The sequence below is a fragment of the Sipha flava genome, unplaced genomic scaffold (genome assembly GCF_003268045.1).
Source record: "Sipha flava isolate LNK unplaced genomic scaffold, YSA_version1 76_pilon_pilon, whole genome shotgun sequence".
Lineage (NCBI taxonomy): Eukaryota > Metazoa > Arthropoda > Insecta > Hemiptera > Aphididae > Sipha > Sipha flava.
In genome coordinates, this window is record NW_020273616.1 from 332,861 (window position 1) to 348,813 (window position 15,953).

At 24.5% G+C, this 15,953-nt stretch overlaps 1 protein-coding gene and 1 pseudogene across 2 annotated transcripts; one reads left to right on the forward strand and one right to left on the reverse strand.

Moving 5' to 3' along the window:
• Positions 1-813: 813 nt before the first annotated feature.
• LOC112692716 (transportin-1) lies at positions 814-13,958 on the reverse strand. 2 transcript variants are annotated; one of them, XM_025567468.1, is made up of 20 exons: positions 13,357-13,955; positions 12,188-12,263; positions 11,729-11,982; positions 7,821-7,954; positions 7,651-7,732; positions 7,450-7,572; positions 7,206-7,385; positions 6,974-7,130; positions 6,753-6,905; positions 6,522-6,694; positions 6,119-6,268; positions 5,898-6,059; positions 5,729-5,836; positions 5,426-5,672; positions 4,328-4,426; positions 4,170-4,265; positions 2,183-2,258; positions 1,773-1,947; positions 1,557-1,673; positions 814-1,495 (listed from the first exon to the last, which is right to left on the reverse strand). In XM_025567468.1, exons 1-19 carry the CDS (start codon positions 13,459-13,461, stop codon positions 1,566-1,568), a joined length of 2,658 nt encoding a protein of 885 aa, XP_025423253.1. In that variant the 5' UTR covers positions 13,462-13,955; the 3' UTR covers positions 814-1,495; positions 1,557-1,565. The 2 variants fall into 2 exon arrangements, with proteins under 2 accessions (XP_025423253.1, XP_025423255.1); XM_025567470.1 differs by lacking the exons at positions 814-1,495; positions 1,557-1,673; positions 2,183-2,258 and having other exon boundaries at positions 1,786-1,947; positions 13,357-13,958.
• On the forward strand, positions 10,348-10,986 carry LOC112692717 (annotated as a pseudogene).
• Positions 13,959-15,953: the final 1,995 nt, after the last annotated feature.

Consider the following 15,953-nt stretch of genomic DNA (forward strand, 5'->3'; position numbering starts at 1 on the left):
AAAGTAAGAGATATTGGCAATTAGAATTAAAAATTATTCAGGTGAAAAAATTAAAGAAAAAAACTGATGAAGCAGTGATAAGACTTGTGTATCATAGTCTAACTTAATTGTTAAATTAATTAAGGTAACACTAAAGATTTTAATTGTGTATCTCAATTTTATTCTATTATTTACACCAAGCAGTCAAAAGATTAGAATAAACTTTATACTTGGGTGGACAAAATTTCCTTTAAATAAATGACATGTAACAGAACTTTTCCAATATACATCAAACCTGATTTAATTTTGCTTTATTAATTTTATATTAAAATTATTATTGTTAAAAAGAAAATAACAGCTATTATTCATTAAAGTGAAAACTCATTATGGACAATGAAGTTAAGAAACAAAATTAAATGACTAAATAATTTTATTTAATAGATATTATAAAATAATTTATATTTAATAGTCAAATACTAATATGATGTCGAAGAATATTTTAATTAATTCAAATATGATGCCAGAATTATCATAAAATTTTGATTAATGATTGTTATAAAATTTTTAGAAGTATATATATCAAAATGGTGTAGCTTATAAATTTATAATATTATCATATAAATAACTATATTCACTAAGAATAGAGATTTAAATAAACAACTATAAAAAAAATTATTTTGGAAATCGTATATTGTAATTGTTTACATAAGATCAACTGAATTTGCAGCTTAATAAATTATGTAAAATTTAAACAAGCCTTCACATTCAACAAAATTAATTCATAATAGCAAATAATTAAATTAATGAAATTAAGTAAAATAATAACATTTTGTAAAAAAAAAAAAAAAAAATACAATTAAAAGGTAGATAATTTACAAAAAACATCAGACTAGAGACTGATTTTCATATGATGTTTATCAATGGTAAATAATTATTAAAAAAATGTTGTCAATTCCAAAAATACTTGTTTCCCAAAATGATGGTATCTTTATAAGGAAAGGAAGAGGGATCCACTCTGGAATGTTGGTAATAAAGGAACTTTAAGGAATTAATGAATGAAGAATATAATTTAATTTGATTTGGAATTAAAAATCCCAAACCAAAAAGGAATTACAAATGGGCGACTAGTATTTATTCAAGCATTTTGGTTGAAAATCCTGTTTCTACAAAAATACTGTTTTAAAGCATTCTAAAAATACAATATAAAATTAAACGTGTATATATTGTATTACTATACAATAGTAATAATAATAATAATAATATTAAACAACTGTAGAAGACAAATAATAATAGTTTTTACAATTTAATCAAGTAATCAGTGAAATTACTAAATTGACAAAATAGAATCACATGAAACAAAAAAATTGTTAGGTATTATCGAATTTATTTTTAATATTTCCCCCCTAACCTTCCCTCAAGCACTTCATTCTAAACATGCTAGGTCCCAGCACGAAACTTGTTGAAAAAACCCCAAAAGATGCAACGCTGGATTCACCCATGTTGCGCCCTAAATTTCCTAATAAACATTAAATAAATTATTAGTAAATATAAATTTAAAAAGTATAAACAATACATACAGAGTTGTCTTAGATTCCATAGGCAGTTGATAGGCGTTCCTTCAACTGTGGAGGGAATTGATCAGTAAATCTAGTCCAATTTTCTTCTCCTACTTGGTTTTTAAAGCCATGTAATATCTAAAAAAAAAAGTAACATCAGCAATTATAAATACATGAATACTATTTACAGAGGTTATTCATTTTATATTTATAAATCACAAAGTAAAATATAATTACTTTATAGAACATGTCCTTTAAGTCATCTTTTGGATTTATCCATGAAGCAATGGCATCACAGAAGAATATAAAATCTTGAACTACACCACCAGGGTTTAGACTTATCATTTGACACATACCTCTAAATGCACTGTCTTTTTCATCATTATCTCTGATGTTACGCAATGAAGTACACCTAGAACATAATTTATATTAGTAATGCCCCAAAAAAAAAAAAAAGTATAAAATTATTATTCATAGATATTTGGTATTAGTAATTTAGAAGCACATTTTGTATTTTCCCAAACCAATATGTAATTAATTCAAAATTATTAAATTGAAATAATAAAATTATAAGTATAAAAAAATAATAAAAATATATTGTAAATAAGTAATTATAAAAAAAGTAAAAAAAAATAATTGGTACACACCACATGCGTACAAACTGTTGTAACAGCGGGGCGACGTCTTGCGGGCACACATAACCTAGTCGGCCGATTGTAATTGCTATAAAAAAAAAAAACAAAAACAAAAACGAAAAAACTAATAAAAAATAAATCCATCAAATAACACAAATAAAATAGTGAAACCATAATAAGTATATAATATTTTTTCAAAAACAAAATAAATGAATACAGAATCTAAACTGCTTGATTGCAATTTAACTCTAACATTTGATAATATTGGATGATACTATACATCAGATATAGCCAATAATTTTTAGGTATAGATTAATCTAAAAAATATTTTTCTGAAAACAACATAAAATGATTGGTAGGATTACGATCAATTTTTATGACACCCTATATATATATATATATATAATACAATAAAACACAACATTAATATAAAAACCACTATAGAATGTACTATGAAATTAATCAATAATTAATATATATATATATATTTTTTTTTACACTTGAGTAATACAGTTTCATCTTGAGCAAAGAAAGAGTTGTTTATTTTTTTTATAAATTTTATACCAATGGTCATTTATCAATTCAAAAATAAAAGTAATATATATTAAAATTTGTTAAATCATAACTGAAAACAAAAGTGTGTATACAATTTCTAACATTTTAGCTATATAAAATATAAATTTTAATTAATACATTTTTATATTTTAATACAATTTATTGAATTAAATAATTTCTCAAAAAGTTGAATTAAATGAAACTCAACAACTCCATGTAACCAAAGAAACACACATTAACTAAAGATATTTTTTGAATAAATTTAATCACTAATTTCCTAATATATTGTTTAATGGTATTATAATAAAAATACTAAATACCAAAAATAATATCACAATCCATATGAGAATAAGAACAATTTTCTTTCCGTTCAAACAAAATTAAATTACCATAAATCATCAAACCTAGATGGATAAAATATGATATATCAAGATTAATGGAAGTAATGTTCAAAGTGGAAAATAAATAAAGCAACTGCTATCCAAATTATTTAAAATAACAAAATAGCTTATCTAAATCAACAGCAAAAATATTATACCAGATAATAGATGAAAAATTAAAGATTTAACATAAACTATATCACTATAAAGAATATTCTACATTTTAAATGTAACAAAATTGTATTAAAAATAATTTTAAAAAGGGTCTAAATAACAGTATTTTTCATCAATAAAGTTAATTCTTATATTTATATAATTATCATGAGGATTACTATTGAAGGTCAAAAGTAATGAGTTAACACTACTTAATACCAAAACAAAGTTATAATTAGACAAATAATTTCTATCATTTGTCAAGCAGAGACAGTAAATTTTACAATATTAGTATAATTTGTAATAATAAACATTCAAAATCAGTTTTAGTCAAACCAAGTAATTTTGTAAGTAATAATTAGATTTTATTTTTTATTTTTTATCTCATTTGAATAAATAAGACTATAAACTTAATGACTTTGAAAGTAATAAAAAATAATTAGTAGAATTATTGATTATAAATTAGATTATAATTAATAGTATAACATATTGCAAGTATATTATTTTAAAATCCGAATATTTTTAAAAACCTAATTATTATTAAATATTAATGGGAAAAAAATTATTAGAAATACATTTTTTGGAATTTATTAGAAGTTAGGATACAAGAAAATAAAAATTTTCAATAACACTTGTACAAGTAAAAATAATTTTTTAATGTTTTTAGATTTGTCTTAATAAAATACAATAAATTATTGGTTATAATAAGATGTGTCAGAAAATATATAATACTCTATTATATTTGTTAAGTTAAATAATTATTTAACAGTATATAATTTTATAAGTACTTGCTGTTAAATTATTTTTAGAGAACTTCTGTTTATAAATAAAAATAAAAATATATTTAAATACTTAAATAAGAATAAATTTTAATTAACAATAAAATATAATCAGAATCAATTTATATTTACCAGTATTTTCAAGTAGTGTTTTTGGTGTATTTTGTCTATTCATGGTCACAACTAATTGATTTAAAATTATTGGTACATACGGCTGCATTTCTGTGCCTATAAAAATCAATTAAAATTTATAATATAATAATTTTTTAAAATAACTATTAATATTTTACCTAATTTCACAGCAATTTCTCCTATAGCCCATGTTGCATTATTACAAACAGATATATGATCGGGATTCAAATTTTGTGCAAGTATTGGCATAAAATCAGCTAAAAATATATATATATATAATTTATTTAAATTTTGATCAGTAGCTCGAGTAGACATCACGATTTTAAGTCTCATATTTAATATATAAAACTACATCTTATATTCTAAAACTAAATAGTAAACTAAAACACAGCTAATTTTAATACTTAGTAGCATCTTCCACTAATTAAAAAATTGAAATAAATTATGCAAATACAAAATAAGAATTAAATAAACAAGAAAGATTACTCTTATGGGGTGAATGAGTGTTACAGAACAATAATGGTAAAAACATGGTTTCTCACTACTCACTATTGACTATATGCAACATAGTAATTTTGTCATAAAACTTAAGAAAATTGGTAAATATATTAGTCATAACTTCATCAGTAAAACTCAGTTTAATATGCATTACCATTTATTTTATGAAAAAAGGTTTAACTTAAAATGTTTCTTTATATATTTCTTGAAAGCATTCATTTTTAGTAATATAAAAAATTAAATTATTCAAAGGACATTATCTAATTTCAGGATAAATAAATGATCATAAATGAACCAGCTGTTTTATTTGATTAAACAACTTAATATTAATTATGAAAATAATAATATATTCAAATATAAATACATAATTTAAAAACAAGAAATATATAAATAGTATATCTATCAAAAATAAATTATTAAATACCGTTGGCGATGTTAATAATTTTACTTAAAAAGCATTCTGGAATTTATTAAAGATACCAATTTTTCTACTAAACAGAAAAACATGGCTCAATCCAAGCATTTAGTAAAATCTGTTTTAAAACGTAAATAATGTCAGTTTATAGAATAGTAATTTTTAACCTTCCAAGGTAGTGTCCTAGAACAAAAACCTTAATTTTTTTTTAACTCTTATTAAGGCATTAACAACAGTTACTATAAAATATAAGGTATATTATGTATCAGTGATTAACACTACTAACTTATAAATCATAATTTATGGTTTAAATATAAATGTATAAATTAAATTGATATTATACCTATGCAAGGATGTACATGTTGAAAACATGCTTTTGTTAAATCTCCAAGAAGAGCAAAAGAACTTTGCCTCACTTCAGCTAATGGATCTTGCATACACTGATAAAGCAATTGTAATGTATTTGAACCATTTATCAAACTTTCAATAAAAGTAGTTAATCCTTCTGCTAAACCAGATAATAGGTCTAGAGCGACAATCATAAAATCTTTATCAGGTGCATCAAACTGGTCAGGACTTTGAGTATTGGCCTTATAACATAAATAAAATTTTAAAATTTCAGTAAAAGGTTTAATTTTAGTCTTACCATATTTTGATTTAATGTTTGTTCAACTAGTGATATACATCTTTTAAACACTGGTTCTGCATAAGGCATAAATCCAGATTGTAATGCAGTGGCAACACTAGATAAACACTAACAACAAAATACAAAGAAATTAAATACTATAAATTTTTAATTTAAAAAATACACATACTTCTAATAATGGAAATAGGTCTTTATCTTCATCTTTTAAAGCATTCCATTTTTGAATTAATGGAGGCATTAATAAATTAATGTACTCTGATTTATTTAAATGATGACCAACTGAATCAGCTAATGTCCCAATTGCATCATATAAAATTAATAAATTTTTATGCTAAAAAAAAAATATAAATTTACTATGTAAATCAGATTAAATTTCATAATCTTAATTACTTGATATTTACTAAAAGCAAACACTAATGTTTCTAATATGAATCCTAAATATGGTACTAATTCAGTTGTGGCTTCTTCTTCTAAAGTAGCAAAAGCAGAACAAGCAGCTTCTTGAACTCTTTTGTTGGGATCCAAAATTCTTTTAAGTAACTAAAAAATTAAGAATATACATAAATTAATGATCATTGTAAACATGTCAAATTATAGTTCAAACACTAAAGTTATAACTTTGACAACAAATTTTCTAACTTTTAATATTCAAAATTTGATTTTTCAAATCCTGAAATTTAGGATTATTTATATAATTTTAGGATTTAGAAAATAAATTGATTTCTCAGAATTTGGGTCACCCACTTACTCCTAATATAAACACAAAGTATACAAATTAAATAAATGTACTCACTTCATGCATCATTGGTTTTAAATATTGTTCATGTGGCTGACTCACAACCCAGTGGCAATAACGAGATAATGTCCAACATATGATAGCTCGAACTAAAGCTTTTTTATCACTTAAATGATTTATCATGTATGGTATAAGTTCATTTAAATGAGGGATCATGCCATTCATGCATCCTATTATAAGGTTTTATTGTTTTAATTAAATTATATTAAAATAATAAAATGGTTTTACCTTCAGCAATAGCTCCTAAAGCTAAAATTCCAGATTCTTTAACTTCCCATTCATTAGATGAAAGTGTTTCCTTTAAAATAGGCATAAGTATTGGAAGAATATCTTCTTTAAACACATTAGCCAAAACATCTAATGCTGCAGCACTACATTTTCCTATATTATAATTAATATATAAATATTAACGAATAATCAATTGTTTAAATGGATAACTAAAAACTCACTTAAATTCCAATCAGATAAGCTGCCATCATCTCCTAAATTGTCCTCATCGTCTTCATCATTATTATCTTCTTCGTTACCATGCGTACGTGATTTATGAAATCTAGGGCGAATGTCTTCTTCTCGATCCGGAACATTTTCATCTTCTTCAACATCACCCTAAATATAAATACATTATAGTAAATTTAAGATTTTTAAATTAATATTAACGGTTAAATATTCTTAAGAATTAACCTTTAACAAAATTATATCTATTTCTGAATATCGCATTCCATTAACAAGAATAGGTACTAGTCGAGGTAAATATGGGGTTAATGCTTCTTTACATATCTGTTGGTCAGCAATTGATAGCCAAAATTCACATGCTTCTAATGCAACATTTTCATCAGGATCTTGAGTTCTCAATAACATATACTTAAAAAAAATCAATAAAAATGATTATAGTACATTATAAATCATTAAATATTTATATAATTACCTCTATGATGTCATGTAAATGAGGAAGTAATCTATCCATTCTTACTTCTAAAAGTGAAACAATTGCTTTACAGACATTTTTTCTCACTTCTGCTTCATCATCAACAGCTAAATGAAATAAATTCTAAGAAAAAAATGTAAGAATTAATTATAACTTATTTTGCCTTATTATTAATATGGAAATATGAAAAAAAAATATTACCTCTAAAAATATATCAATGTGATTCATTAAAGAAGGAGTTTTCTGTGCAATAAATTGATTTACACAACCAATTGCATGTGATCTATATTCAAATAAAAATATAAATTATTACAATTGTTTTATAAGTATTAAAATTAATTTAAAAAAACAATAAATGTAAAAAATATTACCTAATTTTAGGACTTGAATGTTTAAAAAATTGTAAAAATTTGGGAATAAGAATATCAAGTGGCTTATTTTGTCGATCATCTTCTAAATAATCTGAGGAATCTTCACATATTTTTTGTAATGCTCCAAATGCACCCTAAAATTTGAACACAATTTACTATATTAAACTCCATAAGATAATGTAAATAAGAAAGTAATTGGTCCAATTGTATTTCCAAAGTCAAAGAAATCATTACTCTAGAGATATTTTTATAGCTTACTGTATACTTAAATTTTAGCTTAAATACAATATTAAAAACTAAATATCTTCAACTAACAGGTATTTATAACAAATCATACAAAGTATAACAATTTAGTTCTATATATATGTTATGGAGAATGATATTCTCGATATATATATAATATTATCTCCGATAAATGACATAATTTACCCAAAAAAATTGTTAAATGTTGTAAATGTAGACATTCACCGATTATTGTCGTCAATTACCAGTTTAGTCCGGGAATGATGTTCAATACTTTTACGTTGGTGTGAACGATCAACGATAAACGTGTAGGTGCCAAATAAGCTTTATTAGTTAAAAATATCATGACGGAAGTAGATAGATAAATGAAAATCCCAACTAGCAATAACGTGGATAACCCGAGTAATAATATGAGATAATATATTAGTTTATTAGTTAGTATCGACATGCATATTATAACGAGTTGTATATGGGACGAGTGTGTGTATTATAATATTATTTGTAAAAATTTGTGTCACCAGTGAACAATTTAATTTAATTTAAATATTAAAGTATGGAGAACAATTTAAAGCAGCAATTTACAAAATTGTCAGCAGTAAAAAGAAAGGTGACAATATATTTTATTTTAGTTCTAAAGAATACAACAATATTCAAAAAATAAAAGAATTAAAAATTGGAACACTAAAAAAAATGGTAATGAATAATAGACTTATACATAAATATGATGTTGTGTCAATTGGGGGAAAAAAAAAACCAATAGTTGATAATAAATCTGACGTTTTATAATACGACACAGTAGACGAGTTGTTTGAAGTAATTCACACCGCACATTTAGCAGTAAGGTATGGTGCATCGTGGTAGAAATAGGATGATGGCTGTGTTAAAAATAAAATATTGTAATGCGACAGCAGAGGCAGTAATGGCATATTTAGATTTATGCAGTAATTGTAAAGTAAAACAATCAAATCCAAAAAGAGGGCTTGTGACAAAACCAATTCTACATTCCGCATTTAATTCAAGGGCACAAATTAATTTGATTGACAAGCAATCTCGAAATTATAATAATTATCGCTATATAATGAATTATCAAAATCATTTAACAAAATTTGTTATTTTAAAACCTCTGAAGACAAAAAGGTCCGAAAAAATTGCTTTAAATCTGATAGATATTTATACAATATTTGGTGCACCTGCTATACTTCACTAGGATAATAGTCAAAAGTTTGTAAATTCTATTATAACAAATTTGAATTAAATGTGGGGAGACATAAAAATTGTGTATGGCAAGCCTTGTCATATCCAGACCCAAGGGTCAATTGAATGCGCGAATAGGGACATTGAAAAAATGTTGGCTTCTTGGATGGCTGATAATAATGGCATTAAAATTTGTGCAATTTCAAAAAAATTGGGCTTTGAACTCAGGTATGCTATTAACTAAAAACAATTTTTTTTTAATAATTTTAATTTTAATTAATTAATTTTATTTAATTTAAAAATGTTTATAATAGGTAATGGAAGATCGCCATACGAAGTGATGTTTGGCTGTACAGCAAGAACAGGGTTAGCTTCAACAGGGATACCTTACGATGAAATAGAAAAACTTAAGTCAGAAGAGGATATTGAAGAACTATTTAATAATAGCAACCATTCAGATCATATTAATGCAGTAGAAGATGATTTAGTCAGTCAGTATTAAAGATTTTAACAATGAAGTAAATTTGGAGACTGAAAATGAATTGAGAAATACTAAAGATAGGTAATTATTAAATGTTTATTATATGTAATTTGATAAAAATGCTTGCATATTTCTGCATATTTAATAGTTTTTGCGTATTTTTACAAAATTTAAAATGTATTGCATATTAAACCGAAAATTTAAAAAAATAATGTATAAAATAATAAATCATTATTTATTTTTTATTATTATTTAATTTGAAAATTAAAAAAATAAATAAAAATATTCTTGCATATTTTCATGATTTTTACTACATATTATACGACATATTTTTTTTCATAAATAATTATAAATGTAATAAAAATTGTATAAAAAATTTATATTTAATCTATAGGTAAAAAATATAGATTTTATTTTTTTTTTTGTTAAAAATATAATAAATTATAAAAATAATAAAAACTGTATAATAATAAAATGTAAAACATTTTATATATATATATATATAATAAATTAAAAAATATAATAAAATGACTAAAAATTTTGACATAAAAATTATGTAACTTATAAAAAACATTTAATTTCCAATTCTTGTCTTACTACGGCCTACGTCAAAAACAGTTGGGGGAAAATGTCCGTCATTCATACAATTTATAAAATAGCAATCGTCATCTATTTACTGGTAAAAGTATTGAAAAAATTACCAACGACAAAAATCAGTTATTTGTCTCGAAAAACAAGCGTCAAAAATGTTGAAATTGACTAACGAAAAATTTTCAAAGCTTAATATCGGTACAACTGTTCGTGTCCCAATACCAGATGTTGATAGAGCACAATCGTGCTAACCTCGAGGTTCTCCACGTAATTTACTAGTCATTAATTCATGCGAAGATGACATGTATAAATTATGTAAACCAATTTTAATTTGATAATATTTAATTTATTTAAAATAAAATAAATAATTAAGTGTTTGAACCAGGTACAGAGTATGGGGTGTTGCAACACAAATATATACGAGCAAAAATTTTTGCGTGTAAAGAAAAATTTCTAAAGTTAGATGAAGCCATGAAAAAAATTAAAGATAGGGAAATAACATTAAGAGAAGCCGCAAGACATGGAATAGCTGGTCATTAAAGATTTAATCGATGCAACTACAAAACTGGTTGTGGTACTAAAAAATGTGCTTACAATGCAGCAGAAATGTTGTGCAGTTCAAAATGTCATGGTAACCAAAATTGTACAAATAAATAATTTGTAATATGCACGTATTAAATTATTTTTAATTAACCTATTATCCCATTCAAATAAATACCTAAAATAAAAAATAAATCACCCACCAACAAAAAATCATTATTATAAGTAGTACTTATAGTAAAAAAATCAGTGTAATATTTGAGATTTATCATCATTTACCACCAGTTTTGGTAAATGACATCAATGACCGGTGAAAGATGTACAATTTAATTTAAAATCTGTTTTTTTACATCATTTACCTACATAATTGAATCATTTTGGTAAAAGACGTCATTCACCAATATTAATTTTTTCACCGTAACATATAAAAAATTGTACCAATTTTATGCAATAAGCATGCTTCTAAAATATTTATTCAAAAATAGTTTTAATTTAATTTTAATTAGTCAATTACTATTTTATTAGTTTTTATTGTTTCATGTTAAATCAAAACCAGTCACAACAGTTAAATATAGGTACTTCTATACTATAAGTATTTTTTACCATAGTAACTAGAGCCTTTATATTTATAGATCACTAAACTCTAATTTCAACATAAATCATAGATCAATATTATAATAAGAATGTAAATTTTAGATTATTTAAATAAATATTGACCTAAATTATACAAAAAAAAAAAATAAATATTAAAATAACTTGTGTATCATATTTTGTAACTATAAGCCAATTTTTTTTGTAATAGAAATATGAAATATAATTTATTGAAAAAATGACTAAATAATTAAACATAATATCTCACCTCACAAACATTATAATCAGTAGAATCTAGCATTTGACAAAGCGCTGGCAAAAGCTCAGGCCAGGAGTTAATGCCACGTGATGCTATAGTTGTTATTAAAATACCAACAGTTGCTCTAATTAAAGGTGAAATATCTCCAACTGCAGTAAGACATTCTGCTTTAACAAATTCGGTAACAGTGGTTGGTAAATTTTCATAATGACTTTTTATATTATTTTTCAAAATTAAGCCACTCAGTGATCTTGTAGGTTCATCTAAAAAAAATTTGTATATATATATATATTCTAATAATAAAATTATCTTATAATAAAAATTAAAATTTGCAATATTAAATTTCAAATTCAAATTACAATAAATTTGAATATAATATCATGTTCTTCCATAATTAATAATAATGATATAATAGAACCTTAATTCAGTGTTAATTTCTATTTACATTTTGTAATACTTATTACATACCTTCAGAAGTAAGCTTTGTCAAAACAAAGATCAAATAATTGTTAAAATCTGACACTTGATTTAGTTCTTCCAATTTCTAAATTATTTTATTAAGAATATTTTACATATGTGTAAATAATAACATGTAATAAGAAATATTATATACAAAATAACTAAAATGTTTTTAAAATTAAAAACTAAGCAGTATGTTTTCCAGCTTAATATTTAAAAAATACCATGGACTATTACTACTGGATGATTACTATTTCAAATCACCCCAGTTATTTTTTTATAAATTCTATACATTTAAATTTAAGTAAAAAATTAATATATATATATATATATATATATCTAAAAATAACAATATTTTATATACTTAATACCTTAATAAAGTTGATATAAGTTAGGTAGATAAACATTTGCATAAAGGTATTAGTAACTATTCTCTGATTATTCTATTATTTGATCAATCGATTAAAAAAAAAAAAAATAACTTAATGCCCAACCAAAGTACCGAATGCATGTTTAATTGTAAAATTGTGTTTAAAATTTTTAATTTATCAAAAAGAACACAACAAAAATAATAAAAAAATAGAGTTATTTGTTTAAACTTTAACCTTTAGAATGAATAATCATTAAAAATGTAATGATTCAAATACCTAATAAAAAAAAACAAATAAAAATTAAGTTAATAATAATTACTTTAAACATACTACACCAAATAATGTCTGAAAGTGTTAGATTTAAATTAAAATGCTTGACATAAATGTAATACTAATGGATATATATGATACTATTATAATTAAGAAATAAATTGATCAATTAAATTATTAACACCAATCAAAATTTAAAAAGAATGTTTATCTAAGTGGCTCACAGGTGTATTAAACACTAGAAAACCTCTTGAACAGGTGGTTAAAATGTACTTAACTGGATAAAACATACAGGAATCACAACAAGTGAAAGCATGACAAAAATAATCATTAGGTTAAATTGAAAAGACAATAATGTAGTGAACATAGTCCATGGTAAAAAAACAAGAAACACAGCAATAAGTAGTAGTAGATTTTTGAGATAGATGTTTTTCGTATTTCTTTATAGATATTATCTAAGTCTTAGTCTAACAGCAGTTTGGTCCCTGGTGAATTGGAGGGACTGAGGAAAATGGTTTGGTCGATAGAAAAGGATACTTGTTGTACGGTTCGTTGAATGACCGTGTCAGGCGACTGGGATTCTTTGAGCAGCTGTATGATTTGCCGTAATCCTTCTTCTTGTGGCTGCCAGGCCATTATCATGCTAGCGTCGATGATGGGTGCCGATGACGTACAATGTCACTCGGTGTGGTATAGACGGAATGGCGCGTGGAAGACTGCGGCGGTGGATGAGCGGACGAAACGTTGAGCTGTTAGATTCGAACGGTATAGGACGTCAGAAGCGACGTGGATAATAGTGCAAGGTATGGGTATAATACGCAAAGAGAATTTCAGCAATTTGTCTCGGCGTTAGCCGGCGGATGAACGATAGAAAAATTAAAAATTATAGGTAATAATGATGGTATTAGGATAGTTAAAACGATGCGATTGAGCCCGTTGTGATTTACGAATTTAATTTAATAATGCATTATAATGCGTTGTATTAGGCAGAGTGTGATAATGTACGATGATGGGAGCGTACACGAAACGGTGGATAACCAGCGGACGATGGATATTCGGAAATCGACCGTGTTATGAATGTGTTACGACACAGAATAAAACGCTTACGATAAAACTCGGTAAAGTCGATAAGCGCGCACGCACAACACAGTTTTCTTTCTCTCTCGCGCGCGCTTTATCTCTTTTCCTCTCGCGCAATACTCCGCTCTCCATCTTCGTCTCGCTCCCGCTAATAACGATTGGCACGGCGCACCGCTCATCGATGAAACGCGTAATACGACCGGTATCTGGTCAACGATGAGCACTTAAAAACCCGCGAAATTCAAACGCGACAACAGCTACGTGAGATTAATGCGGCCGAGTCGCGGACTGCAAATGTTCAAATGCACGACCTTTCCGTCGCTCGAAACGTTCCAACTCGGATTTTTTAGATCAACGTTTCCTTTCCTAGTAAATAAATAACTCAAAATGAGAGAATAAAAAAATAAGGATAATAATAATAATAATATAATAATTAATAATTATAATAATATATAAATATTATATAATAATAATAATAATAATAAGGAATAAAATCACAGTAACATAAATAGGTAATATACCCAGGGACGGCACGAGGGGGTGGGCAATTTCCCAGGAGCAGTTTCCCAGGGCCCCGCGCCTTAAATTATAATTAAGGCCCCGTGGTTCTGATTTAACTGAACTTAAAATATTTTATTAATATAAATTATAAGTCCAACATTAATTTTACCAAGAGCCTCGCAAACTCTAGCACAGTCACTGAATATAAAATTATGGCTAATCCATAACTCTGTAAATAAATTGCATCATTGTGGTTCCCATGGTTTCACCCTTTTTATTAAACCCTTATTTATAAATCAATGTTTATACAATAAATTAGAATATGATATTACAAGTGGATAAGTTTTTTTATTTTTTAAAAATGAACTAACCGACCAAATAATTATTTTTAATTTGTCGTATGATTAGATTCAACATGTATTAAATAAAATGTTAAATGTTTGATGCTAAATTTATATTGAAGTTATTAATTTTTATTCTTATGTACATGCCCATAATAATTTAGATGATTTAGATTTACGGTTTACTAATGAAAAATATACTAGTAAATACATAAATAATTTCAACTAAATCAATTATAAATAAAATTAAAAAGTAAGTGTGTATATTAATTCATAAATGTAGTACTAATCCAATAATATATTAAAACATATTTTCATAAACCTATAAAGATTAAAAGTTACATCAATGTAACAACAATCAACAATATAATTATCATGTATAAATAAAAATATGGTATTTTTATTTTTACAAAAATATTATTAAAATTATATAAGTCTGTATTCCTATATTAAAATAAAATGTTCAATCTATAAAACATACTATTTTCATTAAAAACCACAAATTATAGTAATTTCTGAACAAGCTTTTTATATTCTTTTAAACCTTTTATCCGCTTTACTTCTTGAATTGAAAACCACAGACATTTAAACCTTATAATTAAAATTTATTTTAATAATAAATATAACCATTATCAGAGAATGTACTATTATAATATACATAGATCTAATTAAAAAAGTAAAACAAATTACTAGATATTCTACTTAGATAATATAGATAATTTAAAAACCAACACTCTGAAATAGAATTAATAGATATTTTAGAGTGATTATTTAAGAATTACAAAATTACATACATTATTATCAAATTATAATATAAAAATAATTTATTGCTTAACATTGATAAGTCTACATCTAATTAATACTATAATCAATCATATACTTAAATTTAAAATTAAAATTTTAGTATTAACGACTCAAATAAAAATCACAATTTCATGCATCAAGTCAAATGAGTACTCAGAATTACAATAATTTCATTGAATAAAAAATTTCAAATTAATTATTTTAGCTTAATTATGTTCAAAATTATAGTACGCACTATATATTAATAAATACAAATTTAGTATATTTCAAATACACAATTTATAATAACTTCTTAACAAATTTAAAAAAAAAATGTATACATTTAAATCACTAGAAGTATAGATGGTAAATTCTATAGTTTTAGTTTTAATTACAACTAAAATAATTTTCCAAAAATTTTCATATAAT